This window comes from Cebidichthys violaceus, unplaced genomic scaffold, assembly GCF_023349555.1.
Source record: "Cebidichthys violaceus isolate CVI_PGR_0920_01 unplaced genomic scaffold, fCebVio1.0.p SCAF_26, whole genome shotgun sequence".
Taxonomy (NCBI): Eukaryota; Metazoa; Chordata; class Actinopteri; order Perciformes; family Stichaeidae; genus Cebidichthys; species Cebidichthys violaceus.
The window spans coordinates 6,405,944-6,430,171 of NW_027176439.1; the positions used below are offsets into that span (position 1 = coordinate 6,405,944).

At 47.6% G+C, this 24,228-nt stretch overlaps 2 protein-coding genes across 3 annotated transcripts in view; both read right to left on the reverse strand.

The window, feature by feature from the left end:
• tet3 (tet methylcytosine dioxygenase 3) overlaps nt 1-13,528 on the reverse strand; it is a 37,146-nt gene extending 23,618 nt beyond the window's left edge. Inside the window, exons 1-2 of one of the 2 annotated variants that reach the window (XM_068720931.1) lie at nt 12,703-13,528; nt 5,956-6,015 (exon numbers count right to left, since the gene is read on the reverse strand). In XM_068720931.1, coding sequence (XP_068577032.1) covers nt 5,956-6,015; nt 12,703-13,071 — 429 coding nt within the window. In that variant the 5' untranslated portion in view covers nt 13,072-13,528. Of the gene's footprint in view, nt 1-5,955; nt 6,016-6,697; nt 7,413-12,702 lie in introns of those variants that run through there. The other variant, XM_068720932.1, reaches the window with a different exon arrangement.
• A 3,336-nt stretch (nt 13,529-16,864) lies between these two features.
• ap3m2 (adaptor related protein complex 3 subunit mu 2) lies at nt 16,865-23,988 on the reverse strand. Its single transcript, XM_068721049.1, has 9 exons — nt 23,899-23,988; nt 22,694-22,978; nt 22,415-22,586; nt 21,721-21,858; nt 21,451-21,536; nt 21,153-21,286; nt 20,815-21,022; nt 20,511-20,655; nt 16,865-18,067 (listed from the first exon to the last, which is right to left on the reverse strand). Exons 2-9 carry the CDS (start codon nt 22,964-22,966, stop codon nt 17,967-17,969), a joined length of 1,257 nt encoding a protein of 418 aa, XP_068577150.1. The 5' UTR covers nt 22,967-22,978; nt 23,899-23,988; the 3' UTR covers nt 16,865-17,966.
• Between the last annotated feature and the right edge of the window lie 240 nt (nt 23,989-24,228).

The window sequence follows — 24,228 nt, forward strand, 5'->3', positions numbered from 1 at the left end:
CCGTCAACCACGGACACCAGCTGCGTAACACCAAGAAGTGCCACAACAGACTGGAGGTAGGTCGATACCTACAGAAGAGCTGAGTGACAGGACGACACTCTGGATTCAAACACGTGAGTGTCACTTCAGGTAAAACATTGCCCAACGTGTTTGGCAGTTGGACAGAAGAATAGAAGTTTACTGGATAATCTAGATAAGCAACAATGTCCTGAACACAATGTGTTACTTCTCATTCAGATAAGAGAACAACGAGCCAGGTTAACTGGGAGGAACACGTTCTACAGCCAGGTCCTCGCTTAACCCTGTGTTCACTTCACATGAAGAAGAGCTCAAGAGAAAACTAGAGTAACAGCTGAGGCATCTTAACTCTTGTATTGAACATGGAAAACATGAACGAGTATGTTGCACACTTACGGTAAACCTGCTGTAGCCGGGCATTGAGAGCGAGAGCAGGAACGCACAACAGAGACTCCGATCCTCTCGATCGATCGCTTCATCTCACAATCAAGTCAAATTATTGTCCAAATGAGCCGTTTCACGCCCTCGTCTCTCTCTCTCTCTCTCTCTCTCTCTCCATCTCTCTCTCTCTCTCACTTCTTTGTCTCTCACTCACTGTTTCTCAGCAGTGCAGAGGAAAGGTCTTGGTTGTAGGAGGGATGACTGACAACAAAAGTCCGTCCTCAGCAGTGTGTGTTGGCTTGCATATGACTAAGTCTGAGTCATCTTTTTCGTTTCTCCTGACATAAAACCCTCACACACCGAAAACAAGCTTTTTGAGATATTACCGGCACGTCGGCAGTGGGAGGTCTGTTTGGTGTGAAACACACAGAAGACAATAGAGAACAACTCGTTCTGTTTCAGAGGCACCATGGTGGAACCATTTTTTTAAACGAAAACGTTTGTGATTTCACTACTTCTGCCTCTCATCAGAGGGACAATTTGTGCCATTTAAGTAAAAGAGAAGCTTTTCCTAACTAGAACTCACATGAGCATCACGGTCATGAGGGTCCTTTCCCCTCCTCCCATCTCTTCCTGTCAGCTGACTCCACCTACTGCTCTCATCTACCTCCACACACCCCCACCCCCACCCCGTCCTGCCCTGCAGTCCAATGGCATCAAGGTCATCTGATGTGACACACTTTACGACTCTCCCTCTCCTCCCCCCCTCTCCGGCGCTTTATCTTTCATTTGACGCACACTTGCCCGTTTTCTCATCGCGAACAAGACGCCGGACGAGCGGCGCCGTTCTCCGTGCACAGAAGCACGCCAGTGTGCGCACAGTATTGGATTGTTCACCGAGGGTCACTGGGTTTGTTGGTGGGCAGGAGGCGAGGCTGCAGAGCTGCAGCGAGCGCCTCGTATCTAACAGAGCAGAAGCAGCGCGGCGTGTTTCAGCCTGGTCAACCGTCAACGTCTCACTGGAAACTCACAGCATCGTCGTTACTTCATTTGTGTTTTTATAAAGGAGCCAGGAGCAGAACGTGTTTTATTTTGAGAATCACTGACTTCATGAAAAGGATATTAGATAGTAGAATATTTGACATATTTGTATCGGATTAAACAAAGAGGTGATTTCACATCTCTCTAAGAACGAGTGTAAATACAAACACATCTGTCACGCTGTAATGAGTCACAGACTGCTCACGTATTGTTCATATTCCAGGCATCACCTTGTTATTTCAATCTCTTTGTCTTTGCTTTCATTGACATCTGCCCCCCCCCCCCCCCCCCCAAATCTCCTCCATCTCTTCCCTCCAACATCCGACCCTGACACGCTCCCAGGCAGGATGGTGTTAAGTTCAGGGTGTGTTTGGGTGTAGACCGTAGTGCTGAGTGTTGGGTATCCAGTCTGAGTCATACCTCCTGACTTTCGGCACGTGCAAGTCGGCACGAATAGCCCAGCTGGGGAAGGCCTACCCCCCCCCCCCCTCACCCCCCTTCAGCACTCCTCACAAAGAGAAAGGGAGGAGTGGTCTTGGAGGGAGGAGAGAGAAAAAAAGAAAGGTGGTGATGGGGGGGGGGGCTGTTGGAGTGGGTGGAGCCTCTAAAAAAAATAACGAGGAGGAGGAAGAGGAAGAGGAGGGGGCGCTGTTTTCAAGAGGCAGCTCTTTGTGCCTGAGGTTAGGGGCATGGAGAGCAGCAGAAACATGTAATCAATATATAGAGCCGGGTTTTTGGGGTCGGAGACAAAGAGACAGACGAGGAAACGGAGGGAAAACTAGTGAGCAAAAGAAAAAGGCTCAGAACCAATGAAAGCACACGGTGTACTACTGCCTGCCAGGACAACATGCCAAGTCACGAAAAAGAGCTGAGCGGTCAAATCCTAACTGTACAATGATGTAATCATTAACAGAACACAGTCACTGATACGAGAACATTTGTGTGGACCCGGAGCAGCCTCACTGATCATGGGAGGACTTTCTGGAGACGATGTTATGAGCTCTGAATGATAAATTGCTCAGATTTGAGAGAGAAAGCAACAGCCACCATCCTCAGCTCTGCACAGTGGCTGGCTGCCAGCCTTGTCTCTCTCAGGACTCGGGCTAAGATTAGCTTCCCATATGTTGGAGTCAGGCGTAGCCGGGCTTAAAGGGCCAGTACTTCACCGTGTACTGTGAAGCCATGTAGTGCTTTACATGCAAAATGATTCAGCTCAGGGTCTAAATGTGTCTTTAATCATCCAGGTGAAGGGCGGTCTGCTGAAGGAAGAGGGTTTAGAGATCTCAGTTCGGGCCATGCACTGTCTTACATTATCATCAGTCCAATCATCCACTGAATTCACATGAATATACTTTGGTTGTTTCACAAATCAATATTTTCATCTGCGCGTTCCAAACGTGTGCGATGAAAACTCTGCAACAGCTGTGGCGCTGCGTTACATAAAACCTGGCAGCGCCAGGCGGCAGCAGGGATTCAGGACTGTAAGAAGTGAGCGCCCGGTGGGAACAGCAGAGCAGCCACCAGAGAGGTGGGAGTTAAAGAGCTCCAGCAACAGCTGAGGGCTCCTCCCCCTTCTCTCTCCATTCATTTTTTATTAACTGCGGCACCGGGCCGGCCGACATCCTCCTAACGACATCAAACACAGACGAGGCCGACGAGCCACCGACCGCAACTCTGCGTCCCGTGCGGGGCATCGACCCGGTCCGGGACCCGGTCCTGTTCACGGGCACATGCGGCGGTACAAGCAGTGGAGCAGGTCTGCTGATTGTCATTAATTAGAGATGAAAGCTGAAAGAGTGCAGAGCCCGGCACGTCCCTGTATATTAATGGCTGCATGCATCACTGTTGGGGACGATACACTTTAAAACTGAGGTTTTACAGGATGTGATGCGTTCAAGTCCTCGGGGGGGTTTATAATAAAAGGCTTCTTCTACAGCCATTACAGGAGGCGACAACTAATTCAACATGATTCACCGCAGACGACTCATCCTGGGTTTGAGGTTAAACTGGTAGATGATCAGTCACCTTTTAGACGGAGCTCGTGTAATCAGGCTGCTGGGAAATGTATGCAAAGATGTAGAAGTGTCACATTAAGGACACGGAATCAATGAAAGCTGTTCTGGACGTATAATGAATCTTTACCTTTCATCATAATCCAGTACATTTAAACACTGAGTATTACAGGAGAGTCTTTTCACACGCAGCTAATGACTCCAAGAGAAGGAAGATCTGCGCATCTTGAGACCCAGGACCCAGATATCTGATGTACACGTTGACTGTATGTCACGGTTTACTCACATTCCAGTCATCAGCTCTCTAGATGCGTGTCAAGGAGCACGGGAAACAAAGCTGCAGTTCTTTACTGACAGAGTGGAAACCTCACAGAGCAGTAAATACATCGCCGAATGGAACAGGTGATGTCAAACCCTCCACTTCCTGCACTACATACCAAGCCACTTACTACACACACACACACACACACACACACACACACACACACACACACACACACACACACACACACACACACACACACACACACACACACACACACACACACACACACACACACACGTGGTAGCCTGCTAGTTGGTCATGTGACCAACCTTGGACTCCGGACTTGAGTTAAAATTAAAGCAATGATGTCATCAGACATTCAGTGTTGCCACGGAAACTAGGTCAGCGTTAACCCTTTGCGAGCGGGGAGTGGACGGGGATTCCACGCGAGGCTGAACATACGACGAGCAAAACGTTCCATCTGCCGTCACGCACGGCTCGAGTGCTTCTGCTCCGCTTTGACTCTTTCCCACCATTGAGCTGCGTGACGTTCGTCTCGTGCAGAGAGAGGAAATCCTGTGTGCGAGCAGCAGAGCAGTCTGTCTGTCTGTCTCTAGCTGTTGTGGTAAGAACTCTTAATTCTGCTTCCTGAACAGCAGAACGACTCCGTCTACTGTCACACAACGTCTAAACGGTCCAACGTCTTTGACCTAATGTTGACATTTTCTGAAAATACCGTATGACTATTTGTGACAATGGTGTCACGAGATGAGGCGCTCCATCAGCTCAGGAAGGCCACGAAGGCAGAGCACACAAACCTGTTGAACACGGTCTCAGCTTCCCTCACCGACGGACAGTCGAGTGATTCCGCTCCCTTTAACTTCCCAGATGGTCCTCTGTGTGTTGTAGATAAAGAGATTGTCTACACATGGACGGGGATCAGAGCCGGCTTAGAGGTAAGTCACAGTGTGTCAGCGAGCCGAACCCATTCATGACATTTGAAACTGATTAACTAACGTATATATATATATATATATATATATATATATATATGTGTATATATATATATGTATATATACATACATACATATATATATATATATATATATATATATATATATATATATATATATATATATATATATATATATATATATATATATATATATATATATATATATATATATATATATATATGTATATGTGTCCTCACTGTGGAGACAGCGTGTATCTGCTGACATAAACATCTTAACCCTTCCACCTGTCAATGCTTCGCTCAGTCAAACCAGAGCCTTGAGGAGGACATTGTTATAAGTCGAGCAGCTCGTTCGGCGCTCAGTAAATCTTCTCTCTATGAAGCCTCGCCGCTCAAAACTTCCTTTTCACATAAACACAGAAGCGTGCCCCGACTCAGAGCAGCAGCTCTCAGCGGCCACGCGCCACAGGTTACTACGCCCGGCAATCAAACACGTACGCATGCGTGACCCACTAACTTTTACTCCCTTTACCTCATTTGACTCCAGAACCTACGAGAAGAAGGACGGCCCCCCTGGCTCCTGAGCCAGCACGAAGGCTTCCTCCTCCTCCTCCTCCTCCTCCTCCTCCTCCTCCCTCCTCCTCTCCCTGGTCGCTTGTATCTACACATGCCTGGCTCTGGCACCAATCAGCGGGCAGCGTGGGGCGCTTTAAACTGAGGATGCCGCCACTTCCTCACTTCCTCACTCGGCTCGCTACGGCTTGTAAATAAAGCCGAAGTTTACTATCGCCAGCTTCTGAGCGGGGCGACTCGGACGGGAAGGCGGACGCCTAAAGACGTCTTTATTCATGATATCCGGGTGAATATAATGAGCTCATGTGTTCGCCGGAGAGAGAGAGCAGCAAATAGTCAAATGACAAGCTAGCGAAACGGCGGTGACAATCACAAGCGTTGGTATTTATGCTTAAACCTATTCACACAAATACACACACACACACACACACACACACACACACACACACACACACACACACACACACGCATAAGATATTTAACAGAGTGTCGAGGCATTATAAGAATAAGAAAGAGCGTGGACCTGGTCGTTGATCGACACCTCATGAGAGCCTCAGAGTCAAAGCAGCAGGGACAATCCTACAGCTGAGAGTCAAAGCAGCAGGGACAGACATCACACATGGATGACAGAGACGAGGCGACACGTACGCACGACTGAACAGAGACACAAACCCAGTGGGCTTTCTTACCTCAGCTGCCAGTTCAGGGTTTCCCAAGCAGCCTCGTCGGTTGTCTTCAAAATATTCCACCTGTATCGCCATTCAACAGAACAAGAGGGGGGGGAGAGGGGGAGAGAGGGAGAGAGAGGGAGATGGGAGGGGGTGAGAATAACAATCAATAGAATAATGCGACAAGGGCCTTTTCAAAAAGACTCGTCATTAAGGACAGTGGGACCACCTTTTGTGCACCTCTGCACACACAGTCCCCTCACCGTCGCTGTCATCCTCAACAACCGTCAAAAAGCAGCCGTGCACAAAAAATCTCTTTTCTTTCATTTGTGTTCAACCGGTGAGCCGGCACTTCCCTCTACCGCCGGGACCGAGAACCAGAGGCAGCTAAGCCAGATTCAAAATTTCAATTACAGAATTATGTAATGTCTGTATACCGACCGGGCACAGCCGTCCTAATGCATAGACTGAGTCTGCATGAGCCAGCTTTTTAAAAGGGTTAATTGGCAAAACATGCAGTGAAGTGTCAGTGAGCAGCTTAGCTGAGATGCAGTAGATGGAGATTACAGCTCACTACTGTAAAACAACAGCACCTTCTGATTTGGCACAGCACGTCCCCCTTGTCTACATGGCCCTGGATGTCTCAATGTTAAATGATGTGTTTTGTCTCGAGCTGTTCCCCAGTCCCGCCAACCTAATCTCCCCCCCCCCCCAACCCACCCACCTATCAATCCTAAAATAGTCTGGAGTGATGAATATTTACCCTCTAAGCCTCTGGGCTGCCTCGGTTTGTACTCCTCCGTCCGCTGGACGAATCCCCATCAGAAGACTCAGGCTTCCTCTTGTCCTCACCTCTATCCCTTTCTTCTCGTACTCTCTTTCTCTCTCTCTCTCTCTCTCTCTCTACCTCTCCACTCTTCTTTCTCGGTCTCTCTCTCTCTCTCTCGTCTGTGTTCCAGCAGCCCATTCAGGAAGCCATCTTGTGTTTTTAATCTGGTTTTACATGAGCCCTCGTACACACGCTCTCTCTCTCTCTCTCTCGCTCTACCCCCCTCCCTCTCTCCTGCTAGTATGCCAATAGGTCTACCGCACACACGCTCACACACACTCTCATACACACACACACACACACGCAAGGGATTTTTTCCTTCTCTGTGATCGCTATCACCCCTTCCTCCCACTCGTTCAGTTCTTTTTCTTTCTTCCTTCTGCATATATGATGTAAATGCACCGTCAACCACCTACTCCCCCCACTTCTCTTTCTTCAAACAAACACACTCATGTACAAATGCACACACACACACACACACACACACACACACACACACACACACACACACACACACACACACACACACATACACACACACACACACACACACACACACACACAGAGCTCTCGCCGGAGAGACGTCACGCTAGAGATAGCACACAAAGGCAGTCCGTCCACCAATCAGACGCCGGTGTTGGGCTCTGCTGCTAGGGTGAAATAGAAGGAGAGTGAGGGCGGAGAGAGAGAGAGAGAGAGAGAGAGAGAGAGAAAAAAGAGAAATTGAAGCTAGTAAAAAGAGGAGGTTAAAATAAAAAGAGAAAGGGTCTGTATATGTGTGTGTGTGTGTGTGTGTGTGTGTGTGTGCAGCCCCATAAAAGAGAGGCTGACATAAAGGGACGGAGTGAAGGTGTATGTGTGTTGGGGGGGATGGGTCCTCTCTATGCCTGTCAATTATCTCCTCGAACTCGCCTTCCCTAAACAATGCCTCTGGTATGTGGTATCACTGAGCACCATCTGTGTCAGGGCTGCCTGCAATAACTGGACTGGACTGCACACACACACACACACACATATCCACACACACATTCACACACATATCCACACACACATTCACACACAGCCCCTTTCAAACCACTGACAGGCAAAATGCACAATTACACAGCAAAGCCCAACATGCTGACTCAAAGTGAGTGAAGACACCAAAGACTGAGCGCAGAGCCACCGATGCTGAGCAGCGTCCTGAGAGGAGAACACACCACAGCTACACAAGAGCCACGGGCACAGTTGTCATGATGTCAGAAAAGATCACAAATCATCATCCGTAATCGTGTTCATGTATGAATACGCGTGCAAACACTGTCTAAGCTGCACAGTCTGTGCGAGGACGACGTTGTGGTTGAGATCGAGATCACCTGCAGCTCGTACCTTTTCAAACCAGCGTGCTGAACGTAACCACGACAGCCAAAGGGAAATGGTTTTGTCCAAACCAGCAGCCGGGTGCCGCTGCCTGGATGCACTTCTCATTTCTAACGAAGCCCTCAAATGATCAGCTTATGTCAAAGGGGAAGTTTTAAAACCAAAAACAAATTAAGATTAAGATTAAAAAGACAAAAACAGCCCGAGTTAGTAACCGCCGCAAGACGGGACAAAGTCAGAGAAAGTTCACGCCGGCTGGCCAAGACACAGCGGACGGAGGCGGGATGGACAGACAGCAAGAGGCACAGAAACAGAGAGAGAGAGAATCGGAAAGAGAGACGGAGCTGAAGAGCGGCGCGGTGAGGCGGGGCGGCCACACGGTGACACAGCATTTGTGGTGTCTGCCTGACGCTCTCATACGGCTTGGGAAATCCCCTCTGCTGACGTCAGATGGGGGCACGTGTGTGTGTATGAAAGTGTGTGCGAGTGTGTGTGTGTGAGCAGAGGCGTGTTCATGGTAAGCTGCTATAAGCACGAGGAGCGGCTGCTCGGCTTCTATGTGCTTCGTTACAGGTGGCCGGGGTAATCGCGGCGCTTGAAGCGGCAGTCGTACCGACGGCGAAGTCGCAGTAATCGTTTTAGCAAAGGCAGCCGCGACGCTAAGAGTGGCTGTGAATCATAACAACAGTTGTATAAATCTAACACAGCTGGGTGGTTAGAAATAGCCGTCTCTGTGGGAGAAACTAAAGCAAAGAGGAGAGGAAGAAGCGTAATCTAGCACATCGCACCTTCAGCCAAACCGTCCCTCCTCATTCAGCCACTCGCAGCCTTCAACGGACACTGTGCAGTCACTGACGGAGCGCATTCCCTCACAGACGCAAATCCCAGCGACTCCTTGGCAGCGAGACTCATTATAGTCTCCGTGACGGCGTGGTGTAGAAATGTGCATTTGGATTCAGGAGGATGGACGGAGGAAGAGGATACTGGGGAAGCTTAGTCTCATTAACTATATTGATGAAGCTGGTCTGCCACGCCCCTCTGCTTCACTCACATGACTCCTCTCGTCTGTGTGGAATCTCACCCCGGATACTGAGTAAGACGAGTGGATGTGAGGGAAAAGGCTCGTGGGGTAAACACACGCTTCATGGTCACATTGAGGCCGGCGGATGTTGATGTCTAACAGCCAGAGGTGGAGCTGCTGCCCACACTCACAGCAGTGAGCAGTTGTCATGGGAGAAAATGGAGGATATAGTTGCCAGGCAATAAGGGACTCAGCTGCTTCATCCACGCAGGTCAGAGGGCAGAGATGGAGGGAGTGTGGGGGAGGGTTATGGATGCACGGATAGATGGAGGGACGCCGAGTTAAGAGCTTATGGAGATAAGCTCCTGATGCTGCAACACACTACATTCACCGATGTCAACAGTGGACCAGTGAAGATCTCTGTCGGACAGATCTGGTGTTGTGGAATGAAGCTGTAGATAGTTATCATTCTGTCACAACATCTCATTAAACACCAGTACAGCGTCAGAGGCAGGGGGAGGCCTTAACCTCCATTATGATCATTATGTATCCAAACAACTACGTCCAATTATTCTCTTTAAATCCCCATAATTGGAATAACCTTTGCTTCACTGCCTGCCTTTATTGACTTTTGGGATCTATGGTCAATAAGAGATATGACACAACGACAATATTGACGAGCTGATCTGTAGCAGGTATAGTGTTTACCAGGCTAGGGAGCTCAGTTTAGCATGTTAGCATGCTAAACTGCCTGCTAGCATACAAATAGAAACATTTGATCTGATGACGGAGCTGGATTAAAAAGTCAGAGGAGCATTAAATACACAAATCAGCCCGAGTCAATGTCTGGACTACGTTTCACGGCAAACCATCCAATAGTGTTGAAGACATTTCACTCAAAACCAGACATGTGAAGATCTCTAGCGCTAGAGGAACAGTCAGAGGAACGCTAACGTCTGTAGGGTTCGTCCTCTGGGCACCATGAACGTCTGTTCAAACTGTTGAGCCAATCCATCGGGTGGATGTTGTGTACTTTAGTCAGACTATTTGGCAAATCAAAAGATGGGTTGAACTGAGTTTGAGTGGGTTAGCCATGAATCTGAACACGCCACAGCTAGCTTGAAACAGCAGCAACAAACATCCCCAGAACGGCCACAAGAGGCAGAGTAGATAGATGCTGCTCCAAGAGTACAAACTGGGGGGAAAGGTTTGGTTGAATAGGGGTAGAGTTCCCTCAGAGGTCGGGGGAGGCTGTAAACTTCTATTACCACGAGAGACTTTCTGTCCCATGAACCACAAACTAGTATTTGTTCCTATGAACTGTGTGGCTGCTGCCACTTCAGAAACGTCTCACCAGACAAGACCGGACAGGCCTCAACGATCAGGAACCCCGACTTCCTTTTTGGCGTCTTTTCCTCGTTGACTTACGCTCCACTCTTCAACACCAACGCGTCGCGTCTCTGCAGAGTCTCCCGCGTCTCTGATCTTCTTCTTCTGGGCGTACTAAGTGGTGGGGAAGACGTCCAGCGAGTCTCAGAACAACAGTCCAAAGCACTTCACAGCAACCTCTGACTTTGCTAATTGAACACCACGGCGAGTCGGGCAGTCACTGGTGACGCTCCGCTCCCAACACTAGTGGACAAGACGCAGCTTAAAGACTATATTCTGATCCGTGTGTTTACTTGATCAATGCTACTTTAATAGCAGCATGTTACTGTGGTGTTGTCATAGTCTCTGTGATGTTTCCGAAGCATTAACATTTTGAAATTCTTTGCAAGACGGCGAATAATATATAAATATTTTAGCATGGAAATTGCTGCGCTTTGGAGACGATTCATTTCAGAAATATTGGTAATAATATAAATATCATATATCAGCTGCTGCTCTTCTTTAGTTCCTGGCATCACAAACTAAGATGGAACACCAGCGAGTCGTCGGTACGTATGGGAACGTTGGGAACGTTGGGAACAGAAGCAGCGTGTTCTGCTGGCTGACGGCCCTCTGAGGAGCAGTGAGCGTCCGTTTCTCGGTCGCGCTTTAGAAGCAGGACGGGTTGTTCCTGCTTCTCCTCCTGCAACACTGCATCCTCCTCCGTCCTCCTCCTTGACTTTACTGCCCATCCCCCGCCCTTAAGATGCTGATGCACATACAAACACACAAAGCCACACACACACACACACACACACACACACACACACACACACACACACACACACACACACACACACACACGTGCACTTCCATTAACACATAAGTGCACACTCTTTCTCTATCTCCACACACCCACACACACAAATACACACTGGCCTAAGGTTAACCCCCCACTCTCATTGGAAGCCTCAGAGGTCAAAGGACAAAGCCCAGGCAACTGCAGGAATTCTCCACTGCTGCTGTTTGGGACACAAACACTCACAGTCTGTCCAAACAGACCAGAACTCTTCCAGCGCTTTATCTTGAGGGCAATACTTCAGTGGGCTCTAGGTTTCCCATCTGCATCCTCAGCACACGTGCACAACAAGCTCACACTGTCTTCATGTATTAACCAGGTCAACCACAGCTAACCGTTAGAGCTCAGATACTTTCCATAGGTTGCAGTGAGTGGGGACAGCCTCACTCGGGGCTTTCAGCTCTAATAGAAAACACCATTCAATTCACAGCATCAGTGTTTCTCTTTGGCAAATGAAAACACTTCCACAAAGCGTCACGCAGTGTTTCACGTTGACTGAACTGTCCCCAAATATCACTAGAAGCATGTTTCCTTCTGCTGTGAGCGTCTGTAGTAGATTAGATTCAGCCTGTGATCGTAGTCAGACGAGTGGAACTCCAGGAGTCAGATCAGTGACAACCAAGCTGCTGTGGCCTTTTAACAGCAGTGGATCTCCTAATGTACTCTTTCTTTTAGCAGTTATAATATAACCAGTCGTTGTTCAACAATGGTTGTAAAACACACATATTTCAGTTGGCAGAACAGAAGCTGAGGAGATATTAAACTGCATACATTTGAGTTTGGGAATCCAATTCCCAGTACAAGTTATTTACCATTTGAGTAAACGCTATATATATATATATATATATATATATATATATATATATATATATATATATATATATATATATATATATATATATATACATACATATATATATACATACATATATATATATACACACACACACACACACACACACACACACACACACACACACACACACACACACACACACACACACGGCACGTGCAACTGACCAGCCCTCTAAACCCAGCCTGAGGACTAACAGGTCCTGACTTGACGGATTAGGAATGCAATTAGCAGCAGCAGCAGCTACAAAGCTCTATCCTATCTTTCTGAACGGACGTCTCAAACGAGGTGTTGGTGACATCTGTAATGGTCTGTAGTGACAGAAGAGCAGCGACTCTCCTCTAGCACTACACCCACAACCAGCTGACCAATGCAAACACCTCCAGTGTGAGTCTGAGAGACAGCATGTGACTCCAGAACTTAACATGAACAATACATGCAATATGACTGTACGATAACCACATCAGTACCACGCTCACCTCCCACTCCTCCCGTCTCCTCTTCAGCTGATCACATTTGCGCAGCTTGCAGATCTGCTTGCCCGTCTTGCGGTTCAGGCAGTTCGCGCAGCTCCCGCAGTTCTCTTTGCGGAGGCAGGGGGCGCAGTCGCCGCATTTCTTCCTCCTCCTTTTCTGCGGGTCGACGGCGGCGGCGGCGGCGTCCGGGGAGGCGTCGAAGGGGGGCAGAGAGAAGAGCCCCGCTTGCTGGTGCTCAGTCTCGATGTATTTGCTCAGAGGAGACGTCTTCTCTGAGGACTTCCTGCGCCGGTGTGGAGACCGAGCCTCCTCCTCGTCCATGGAGAACGTGTCCTCGGGTGGCGGACCAGGCCCTTCCCTTGGCCTGGGCATGGTAGCTGTCCTCACCTATGTCTAGTCTGTCTCTTTATTAGCACGATTGAAAAAGGGAGTTTTTAAAAAAATGGAGCTAAAAATCAACACCATCCAAATATACGATGAATACTTGGCTGCACTTGGTGGAAGTTTGTCTGGTCTTAAAAACAGGTAGAGAACTTGTCTCGGATCAGTCTGTGCCGTCGACTACTCCCAATCCATTTGACTCTGTGGGCTGCTACCAAAAAGAGTTAGCGCTTATCTGGTCTTCTGGTCTGAGCCCTTCAGGGACAGCGTGATTGTCATGGTGTGCTCTCGGTCACCCGGGTGGCCCTGGAGAATCCTGCTCGTTACTTGCAGTGTGGAGACCATCCTTCCCAGCTACCCTTTGGGACGGGAGACGGTCCACAAAAGTCTGGGTAGCACAGCTGGAGCCTGGGGAGTCATGGAGGCGTCTGCACAGGCCGAGCGCAGTCTGCAAAGACGAAGGGATGAAACAAAAAACGTTTTAATCAACGCTAAAACGCCCAGAATAAGTGCATTTAAAGGGCATGTGTTTCTGATATTACCCACATTAAAGATCCACAAACATAACTTCCCAAAGACGACCACTGAAAGCAGTTGCATCACCACTCATCTTGTCAGGAGATCTTTCTGCGCCGCTTCCCGGTGTGACCGTGTACCATAGCTTGTATGTCCGCGGAAGAGTGCATGGATGTCTGTCTTTTTGTCCACTACAGGCCTCGGGGTAAACATGTTCTGTGGCCATTTTTCTAAAACTATGTGATAAAGAAAGGCCGATAAGACAGGAGGCACTTATAGTGAAAACAATGGACTATCTAAGACAATAGTTTACTGACGTATCATGTATCAGATGTACTTTAACTGGTGTAACTGCTGTGCGGTGTTTGATGACACTAGGTGATCGTGCGTTAGCGTTCAGTCGGACGCCGCTGATCGCTGTCTGGATCCTGTCTGCTTCACAAACACAGCTGTCAGTGCTGTGCATGCAGTTGGCTCACAGCCACGCAGGCCTACGTGAGCAGTTTGAGAAGATAGTGTTTTAATGGCAGAGCCCACATGGACGGGAGGCTTATGTCTGCCTGAATGAAAGAGGGGGGGGTGATAAGTCGATGCCAGGGACAGTCTCTTTGTCTCGCGGTCACACGCTCCAGTCAACCGTCAATAAAGTGAATTGTGCTCAGAAAACCCAATGTTTCTTTGCTGCTGCCTGCTTCTACAGCCGCACTGAAGACTTCTCTTTCTCTAGTCATCAGCAAAGCATAGGAGGACAAAACCCACTATGAAACATGAAGGCTATTAAATATCACTCTGTGGGCTTCTTTAATAATGATTTAAAATCAATATGGGTTCAACAACGTAAACCTCGCAGCTCTGGCGGGAAAATCCCAACTTCATGTTGCAGTAGAATGAACTGTTGCTAATGTTTGTGGTTGCTTTGCTTTCTGGCAATGAGCAACACTGCAAATTTGTATCAATGAATAAATAAAATTGACTTATTCAAAACTAATAATCTCCCCAAAACGCTGGGATGAAACAAAAAGTGTTAACGCCAGCGCTAACGTTAGCATCCCAACGTTTAACATTAGCTTGTTTGCAGCTTTGCTAGTAAGCTAACGTTAGCGTTAGCAGGATGGAACTTCTACCTCATGTCCTTAATTTAGTTTGTTTGTAACAGTAAGTATCACTTAACTTACCAAAGGAGATTCCATGGTGTAACCTAACTTATTTATACCTGTCCACTGTGACACGGCTTCAATTAACAGGTAACCTCAGCCCACAGGTAAAGTCACGTTAGCCAATGAAATGTCTGACACGTGCACGCTCCTATGGGTCCCTTCACCACGCGGCTAATTGCTTAACTAAACCTCAGCTAAAGTTATACACAGGCAATTGACATTGCCTAGCAACAGCACGCGCCTGCCGGCTCCCCGCTTGGCGTCATCGCGTGGGCAGTAGTGTAAACGAGCTCCCCTCTTGTTGTGACTTTTACTGTACGTCCACGTGGTCGCCCCACGGGGGAACTTCTGAGACGTCGCGAGGTGAGCCCGGCCAGGCCCCAACAATCAAAGCGATCAGATAAAAGCTAACAGGCTTCCTTAGATGTACATTAAGATAATGATCATTAACGCAGAATACACAACACACACCCGGGACGATCGCCTCAGGTGACAAAAGCGGCACTTTGAGCTGGTGTTGAATACACACTTTAATTTACATCCACGTGACGATCCTCGCGCCACTGCAGAGGTGTCTCTCGGTGGTCGCGTCAGATGATCACCACAAAAAGTCTTCGTATTAATATTTTAGTAACAGAATGAATGTCATCCATAAATAGCACCTTTACTTAACGTACAGCTGTTTGATGTTAAAGGCCAACAGATACATAATGCAGCTCAGAAACTTGTACTTTAATTTGGGCAAACAAATAAAGAAAAGTGCAAAATCCATGTCTGCAAAAAACACATTCATAATATTCACGAGGAAGAGAGACAACGTACCGCGAGGAGAGCGCTCCTTAAAGGCTTCGATGTTCCTCTCAGCTTCAGCTTCAGCCCGCTTTGCAAAATGAAAGGAAATTAATCAAATCTAATAAAAGTACCTGCGCGGCATAACAACACACACCGAGAGCCAAACATGCGCACATTGTTACTCGTGCACCAGAGTGGAGACGACGGGGTAAAAAGTTCCACCATAATGACATAACTGGTCAACGGAGCCAGAGGTGAGGGAGGGAGGGAGGGAGAGGTCCTATCATTTGGGGGGGTCAAGACATCAGCAAATTATGGAGTGGAGTCCTGCCAGCTGGATCAGAGGGTGGGGGTTAGGGTGGGGGGGATTATTTAAAACTGCTCTTAAGATGTCATAACAGCATTTTCTATTTGGTAGCTTGATAGGTTATAATCACATTCCTGTGATGTCACTGTGGGTCTGAACCAGATGTTGTGACATCATGAAGGGAACCAGGAGGATCAGGACCTCTTTAGGTCTGAAGTCCCCTCTCAGTCCTGCACACGTGTGGGCTGTGACGCTCGGCTCAGAAGGAGCGCAGCAGTGACCCCGGCTGACAGAGTTCAGGTACCTCTGCTGTCCTTCATCTCAACACAAACCAGAGCCGGTCCACTGGTCCACCGATCCACTGATCCACCACTCTCAGCTGTGTGGGGCTGTGGACCGAACAAGATGGAGGTTTAGATGAAGAACGAGAGAGAGATCCCAGACAGACAAAAACACGGTGATGAAAGTGCGACCAGTCTATAGTCAAATATAAATATATGTTTCAGCCATTACCATTACTCAAGTTAGTTCAGTTCAGAACTGCACCTGTTGCAAGTCTCTGCGTATGAAGTTCAGTCATAACGAAATAGAAACTGTGGTTTCCCTGATGACATATTAAACCATAACGCTCAGGTGGGGATCCCCACTCCACGAGGTTCTGAGGCTCACAGCCCGCTGTGCATCCGTTTGTAGTCCTGTGACCAGGAACCCCGTGTGTGTGTGTGTGTGTGTGTGTGTGTGTGTGTGTGTGTGTGTGTGTGTGTGTGTGTGTGTGTGTGTGTGTGTGTGTGTGTGTGTGTGTGATCTCACCATGACTCCACATCTACAGAACGCAGCGACACATTCCATGAAGCTCAGAACATGATGTGAGTCTGTGCCCAACGCATTCAATAAGACACATTAAATTACTATGATGAACATTCATTAAACACGTTGCTTCACGATGTGTTTGAACATTGAAACTCAAATAAAAAGACTTTACAGCGTCACACACACATTCATCAGTTATCAGTCAGTTCACACATCAAATCTTTATTGTTTCCACCAGTGTAACGCTCCATTGGAGGCTGTTGAACAAACACACACACACACAAAATGCAAACCGTCAACATTTCTTCTGAGGTACCTGACCATGACACCATGACACCATGACACATACACATCCTGTTAGTCTTGAGTTGATATTTAAGATGCACAGTGTGACGCACTGAGAACATCATTTGTGGATAATTTGGACCAAAGCGTCAGGCCCCACATTGACGGGGTTCAGAACATTGTTCTTGGCCACGTTTCTATATGAGGAGAACAAATGTTTGGTCATGAGATGTTTAAATGAGACGCTGCTGCAGAGCTAAAGCTTTGGAGAAGAACTTAATGTCAGCGTGCAGAAACAAGAAACACTACAACCGAACTGTAGCAAACGCAGCCTTCATAAATAATGACTACAGTGAAATAAAAACAGGTGAACGTGTCTGAAGAAGCCTTCATAGTAATAAATAGATAAAACAGCTGGAGTCTCACTAGTAGCAGCAGATGTGTGGATCCAGTGCTGCAGACAGAGAACTACTGAAACGAGGAGAGGAGCACCAGAACAGAGCAGACAGGAAGCCAACAGCAGACAGAGAGGAATGAATACAGTGATGTCAGGACAGTGAGGACTCTTTAACACGGATCAGAGAAAAGTAGCAAATTGATTCATTAAAGGAGAAGCTCTATTTTAATATAGAATCGGTCCAAGACCCAATACCTCTGGTTTGGAGGTGAAAACATCGCTCCACACCAACATGCCAGAGAGGACGCCGTGTGGAGAGGTGGAGCATCCCTACAGCTGCAGCGGTGCAGCCCAGTGATACCTCGAGAGCTTGAAAGGTCTGGACCTGATGAAGCTGTATTAACAGTCTCATGTAACTGGGTTTGATTAGAATCACGAGGGGTTCTGTGACCGGAGGAGAGTCGTGTTGGGCCTGAGGTTCACGCTCTCAGTGGTCCGCTGCATGGAGCCTCCGCTTTGTTAAATCCTGAAATGCATATACACAGGTAACATACCAACCCCCCCCCCCCCCCCCCCCTCAGTCTCATGGTGGTTTGGTCCAGAGGTCACAGAGCAGTAGTCTTTATGTCCGCACCTGAAACTTGCCGGCCTTCGTCATGTATTTGATGCCTTTAAAAGGTTTGTACTTCTCCCCGTACATGTCCAGCCGATTCACCTTCAGCCCTGTGGGAGGGAAACACAACACAAGTTATTAAGAACCCTAAACCATTGGGCATCCCTAAAGGAGCCCTGGTCAGAACCACCAAATACACATTCTCCTCTAAATGTGAACCCTTTAAATTCGTTAACGTTTGTTTACGTAACGCCGCCGTTATTATGACGGAAAACGATTATTATTTTCTGTTTACTAAATACAACGTTCATTTTGATGCATTCTTATTTTTTGTGCATTCTCAGATTAATAAAGAAAAACAAAAAAACCTCACTTGATACCTCAGACACACACACACACACACACACACACACACACACACACACACACACACACACACACACACACACACACACACACACACACACACACACACACACACACACACACACACACACACACACACACGGGGTTCCTGGTCACAGGACTACAAACGGATGCACAGCGGGCTGTGAGCCTCAGAACCTCGTGGAGTGGGGATCCCCACCTGAGCGTTATGGTTTAATATGTCATCAGGGAAACCACAGTTTCTATTTCGTTATGACTGAACTTCATACGCAGAGACTTGCAACAGGTGCAGTTCTGAACTGAACTAACTTGAGTAATGGTAATGGCTGAAACATATATTTATATTTGACTATAGACTGGTCGCACTTTCATCACCGTGTTTTTGTCTGTCTGGGATCTCTCTCTCGTTCTTCATCTAAACCTCCATCTTGTTCGGTCATATTTTTACCACTTTCACTGAGTTACATGTTTGATCTTAACTACCAAATATTCAACACCTTTCAGAAGATTAACCCTTTAAATGTTCACATGTCAACTGCTGTTCTTGAAGACATCAAACACAAACGTTGAATTATGTTCTGCGTAATAAATGAGAGGAATTCTTTTTTCTTTTTTTTCCATACACGTCAATTATGAGCAACAACATTGATTTTGATGCATTGCATCAAACACTGCAGTCCTCCACAGTACAGCAGCAACAGCCCTAGTGGTGAGCAGGACAATAACGTGAGAAAACATCTCCACCTGGTGGAGAACAGTAACAACTACACGTCTGAAGTCAGGCTCTGGTGACAACAGAACGCATCACTTCACGCTGTAACAGTCGTGGATCCATACTTGTTTTAATGGGAATATTTTGAGTGTCTGTATTTTGGCTTCAGTTTATTATAGAAGCTGAGGTTGAACTTACAAACTGTTGTTTTAAAGAGACAGAAATGTCTCAGAAGAGTCTTTGAGGATTCTGGAAAAACAACTGTCGTTATGCATGCTGGTCATATTGCTTTGACCATTACCTTGAACCCTGCACAGAGTAACGGCATGCTGGGTAATAACTCTAACTAAACCACATCACTCTACAGCTGAAGATGACTTATTAAAGCCAATGATGTACTAATACATGTCAATACATTAAGGTAACAATAATGAATACTGTGAGTACTTTCTGAGGAGGCGTATTAATGCATTCAGCACCACCTAGTGGGCACCGTGTCACTGCGCTCTCACTCAGTCAGGTGGTCGTCAGCTGAGCCGGCCGTGTGATGAAAGCTTCTCTTGTGTGTTGAGGTCAAATATTTCTCAACGCAAAATATAGTGGAAATAATAAAAACATGACTTGAACTGACTGAAGCAGTGACACAAATCACCACGACTGTAAACGTGATATTTCACAGAGAATCTCAACAAAGAAAAAATATTCCTGCAAGAAATGAAGGAATCTTTGAATGAAGCAGTTATGACAGCGTGAAGGATAAGATTATGACTTTAATACGATGCAATGCTTAAATATCTAAACACCACCAACAGAACTGAAACATCAAAGTGATGGACACAGAGGACAGAGCTGGACGGTATAAACATGGACGTGGTCTCTGTGAAGTCACACAAGGGTTCCTGAAGAGCCAGAGTGAAGCTCAAAAGCGGGTGGTTCTGGCAGTCACCATCTTGGTTTTTCAGAACCAGAAGTGACCATATTTGGATGAGAGGGTGGAGATAAAAAAGAGCGACTGAACATTTGCAAAGAGCTCCTCGCCTCAGTGGAGCGATCCATGTTTACATCTTGAATAAGATCAGTAAGAGCGGTACTGAGGAGAGCGGTACTGAGGAGAGCGGTACTGAGGAGAGCGGTACTGAGAGTGGTACTGAGGAGAGCGGTACTGAGAGCGGTACTGAGGAGAGCGGTACTGAGGAGAGCGGTACTGAGAGCGGCACTGAGAGCGGTACTGAGGAGAGCGGTACTGAGAGCGGTACTGAGGAGAGCGGTACTGAGGAGAGCGGTACTGAGAGCGGTACTGAGGAGAGCGGTACTGAGAGCAGTACTGAGGAGAGCGGTACTGAGAGCGGTACTGAGGAGAGCGGTACTGAGGAGAGCGGTACTGCAGTACGGGAGACGGTAAACCAGTGAGGATGAGCGGTGACGATGGAGAGGCTGAATGTGTGAGTGGGTACCTGAGATGGCCATCTGTTGGATCTTCAGCTGGATGTTGATGGTGGGGTTCTCGTCAGGTTTGGAGGCCCCGGCCTGCAGGCTCATGGTGCCTTTAAGACTGGGAAGCTTCTGTGGGTTGATCTTGCCAACATCCCATGTCAACATCTAGCCAAACAAAACACAAAAACACATTCAGATACCAATGTGGGATCACTGCCACGCATCAAACCAAACGGTGGCATCGTTGAACCTGGAGAGGATTGCTGTAATGGTTTACGGAGACACACTTCCCTTCTTCCCGGCATTAAACACATTTTGAGGTACCTTGGTGACTGGATCGAAGGTGTATGTTCCCTGGGAGGAGTTGAGGTTGGCGTTCAGGACGCCCCGGGGCAGCTGGCTGCTGACTAGGACCGCCTCCACGGCTTTGCCCATGGTCTGTTTGGGCCCCAGAGTCAAGTCAAAGCGGCCCTGGGAGCTTCCCTCTCGGAAGGTGATGTTGTGCTTGACGTACACTGGGATCGCCACCAGGCTGGAGCAGAAGCAGGCCAACAAACAACAGTCACCACAGTGGAATACAGCTTGTAACCCACATGGACAATACGTTTCTGCGTCTTCGCCTTTAAGAGACTTAAAATGATGCAGGAGGAAGAAACACTGACTTCTGGGAGCTGACGTGGTAGGAGAGCAACCGGAAGTTTCCATCGGGGGGAATGAAGGAGAGGATCCGCTCAGCTTCCCAGCGCTTGAACCGAACACACGGGTGGAAGCTGACGTCATCCAGCAGCCGAGGATTCTGGGAGAGAGGAGCAGAGGGATGAGTAAAATAAAATGTGCACGCTTGTACTGCAAAGATTATTGCTTTGCATGGCGTTTGAGCTACTCTCTAGATTTGACTTTACAACATTGAAATGTGAGCATGATGTGGATCCACTGAGTGCATTAACAGAGTAAACTCACCATGAACGAGAGCGTGAGGTCGGGCATGCCTGTCAGCTTCACACAGGCGTCAATAACTCCCTGAATTTCTGCTGTAATGGTGGAGCCTGAGGAGGAGGGAGCAGAACACATGAAGATTAACCACACAATGAACGGGATGCAGACTCTATTAACGGTGCAGTAAAGCTGCTGATATTATACTGTATAGAATCAAATGACCATTTCACTGTGCATTAAATTAACTAAGCGGCACAGCGTCCGGTCTGACCGGCAGGATGTTCAGAGCGATACCTGATTTGTCGATGATGGCGTCGATCTCCTCCACCACGTCGAAGTAGGCCTCGTTGTTGGTGTATTTGACGCCGGTGCGTCGCCACGGCACCACCGACAGCTGGCCAGTGGGGAGCTGTTCACCGACGTTGGTGCTGCCTGAAAAACGGACACGAAGCAAACGAGCACCAATAGTGAAAGACGTGCTTTAACACACAGGCTGGTGCATCTTAATCCCACGTTATGTGACCACAGCGTTCTGTCCATGAACAACATTAACCTTTGAGTACTTTGAATGATAACAATAGCAATAATAATAATAATAATAATAGATTAACCTGAATAGGGTAAAATGAACTTTGTTTAAATATATTTTTGTATTACAAGTGTTATGAATATGTATGTTTAAATATGCAAATCAGTCAGTATCTTCTTAAATATGTGCTACTTTGCATAAACATTGGCTAAAGCCAGGTTATAAATTGTTGACGACATATCAGAGTCAAAGGTTTGTACAGTATCACTCCATGAATCAGAAGATGATGTCATATCCACCATGTTTTTAGGGGTAAAATGTTCAGTAAACGATGCTGTGAGCGATCCATGAACACCATCCTCTGTAAGAACCTTCAGGTCCATTATTGGACTCGACGCTCGGACTGATTAGAGGACCACTAGATGTTTCCGGAGTGTCTACAGGCCCGGTGGGTTGTACCTGTGATGGTGTTGACCATGGTGCGGAGGATGGTGGGAGGCTTTATGAGCTCTTTTAGGATGTTGGACTCCGTTGCCAGCGGAAAGCCGTTGTCCAGCATCTCCTCCAGCAGCTCGTAGACCACCACCACATTGTCCTTGATAGCAGCCTCTGTACACACTCCAAAATAGTCCTGAGAACAGAAACAACAGGAAGAATATGAGTATTTAAATCAGATATGAATTATTTAACTAAACTAACCGCTAAAAGTGGAACTACAAGATTCAAGGGAGTCAGAACCTGGAACGTGTCAACGACTCTGTGCAGAAACTCGATGACGAAGAGCGGCGGCACTTCGCTCTGGATGACGGCGACAAAGTAGATGCGATGCCTGAGCACGCTGATGAGGTAGTGGTGCGGCGTGGGGATCACCGGCGGGACGTTCTCCGGCTCGGTGGCGCGTTCCTGCGCCTCGAAGAAGTAGTCGCACACGGAGCGGCTGACCACGCTCTTCCAGTGCTTCTCCAGGAAAATGTCTCCGGAGGCGTTGACCAGGAACAGGCTGTGGATCATGTTGGCTGGAGGCTGAGAGGAGAAAAAAAAAGAGGAAACCCAAGCAGTTCAAATGAGCGAGCATGTGATGAACTCCTGATAATAGAAAAAAATAGATAGAAATAGACTTTAAAATTACTCTTTTGATATTTATAGGGTTACAACCCGGTGAACAGCAGTGGTATTCATGTCACATCTCACCCTTTTCAGTCTATTTCTCTAACTCTGTGTGTGTGTGTGTGTGTGTGTGTGTGTGTGTGTGTGTGTGTGTGTGTGTGTGTGTGTGTGTGTGTGTGTGTGTGTCAGCCCTCCCTCCCCTCACGTGACACACGTGTTGGTGGAGAACAGTCACACAGCGCGCTTCAGCAGCAGATCCTTCAATGGGTCCGTGTGCTTAATGTGTGTAACTGTTGTACTGTGTGTAGATAATGTAAAGGGTCATTTTAAAAGTGATAAACGTCATTAATAAAAAGGAGTGTAGCAGACCTAGCTCTCTGCATACGGAGCGCTGCTGGGTTTCAAGGTTTAACTTTAACTTGAGTATAATTCAGTGAAGTCTTCTTGAGGTTTGCTGGGAAATATGACACCGGAGTATTCATTAAATATTCGTCAACGCTATCAAGTTCGGTCTCAGCGCCACGAGAGCCTGGATACACTCCCGCTACATACATGTACTACTACGATAAGACATGTACTACTACGATACGACGTGTAGACGAGTATCTAGCTAGCTAAACGCACTTCTATTGAATGTCAACGGGAGGCCTCCGTCTCCACACAAGATGCTACATCAGTACCTCCTCCTCCTCCTCCTCCTCCTCTCGGTCTCATGACAGACGAACAGCCCCGTCACCCGGCGCAGGGGAGGACAATACTTTAAAACCACGACGCTTATTTAACGGAAAACGAACCTCTTGCCACTCGGGGCGATCAATAAATTACAAATGACTTACCGACGACAGTTATTAACGTTTTCGCCTTTCGCCCTGTTTTCCCCAGTGAAAGATTAGGCAGCCGTCGTCGCTTCCCGTTAGGTGGGAAAAGCTCTCGATGCGAGGAAGGATGCAGGTACAGCGAGCCAATCAGAATCAAGGGAGACTACAAAATCCCGCCCACTTAGTGGAGCGATAGGTCAACAATACGGAAGCTGGTGACTCGTGACTCGGCTGTGATTGGTCCGTGGAGGGAGGGCCACGGTAAACACCAGTAGAGTTGCTCGCTGATTGGCCGTGAGACGTAGCTGGTCTGACATTTTGTTTCCAGTATCAGATTTCATCTTGAGG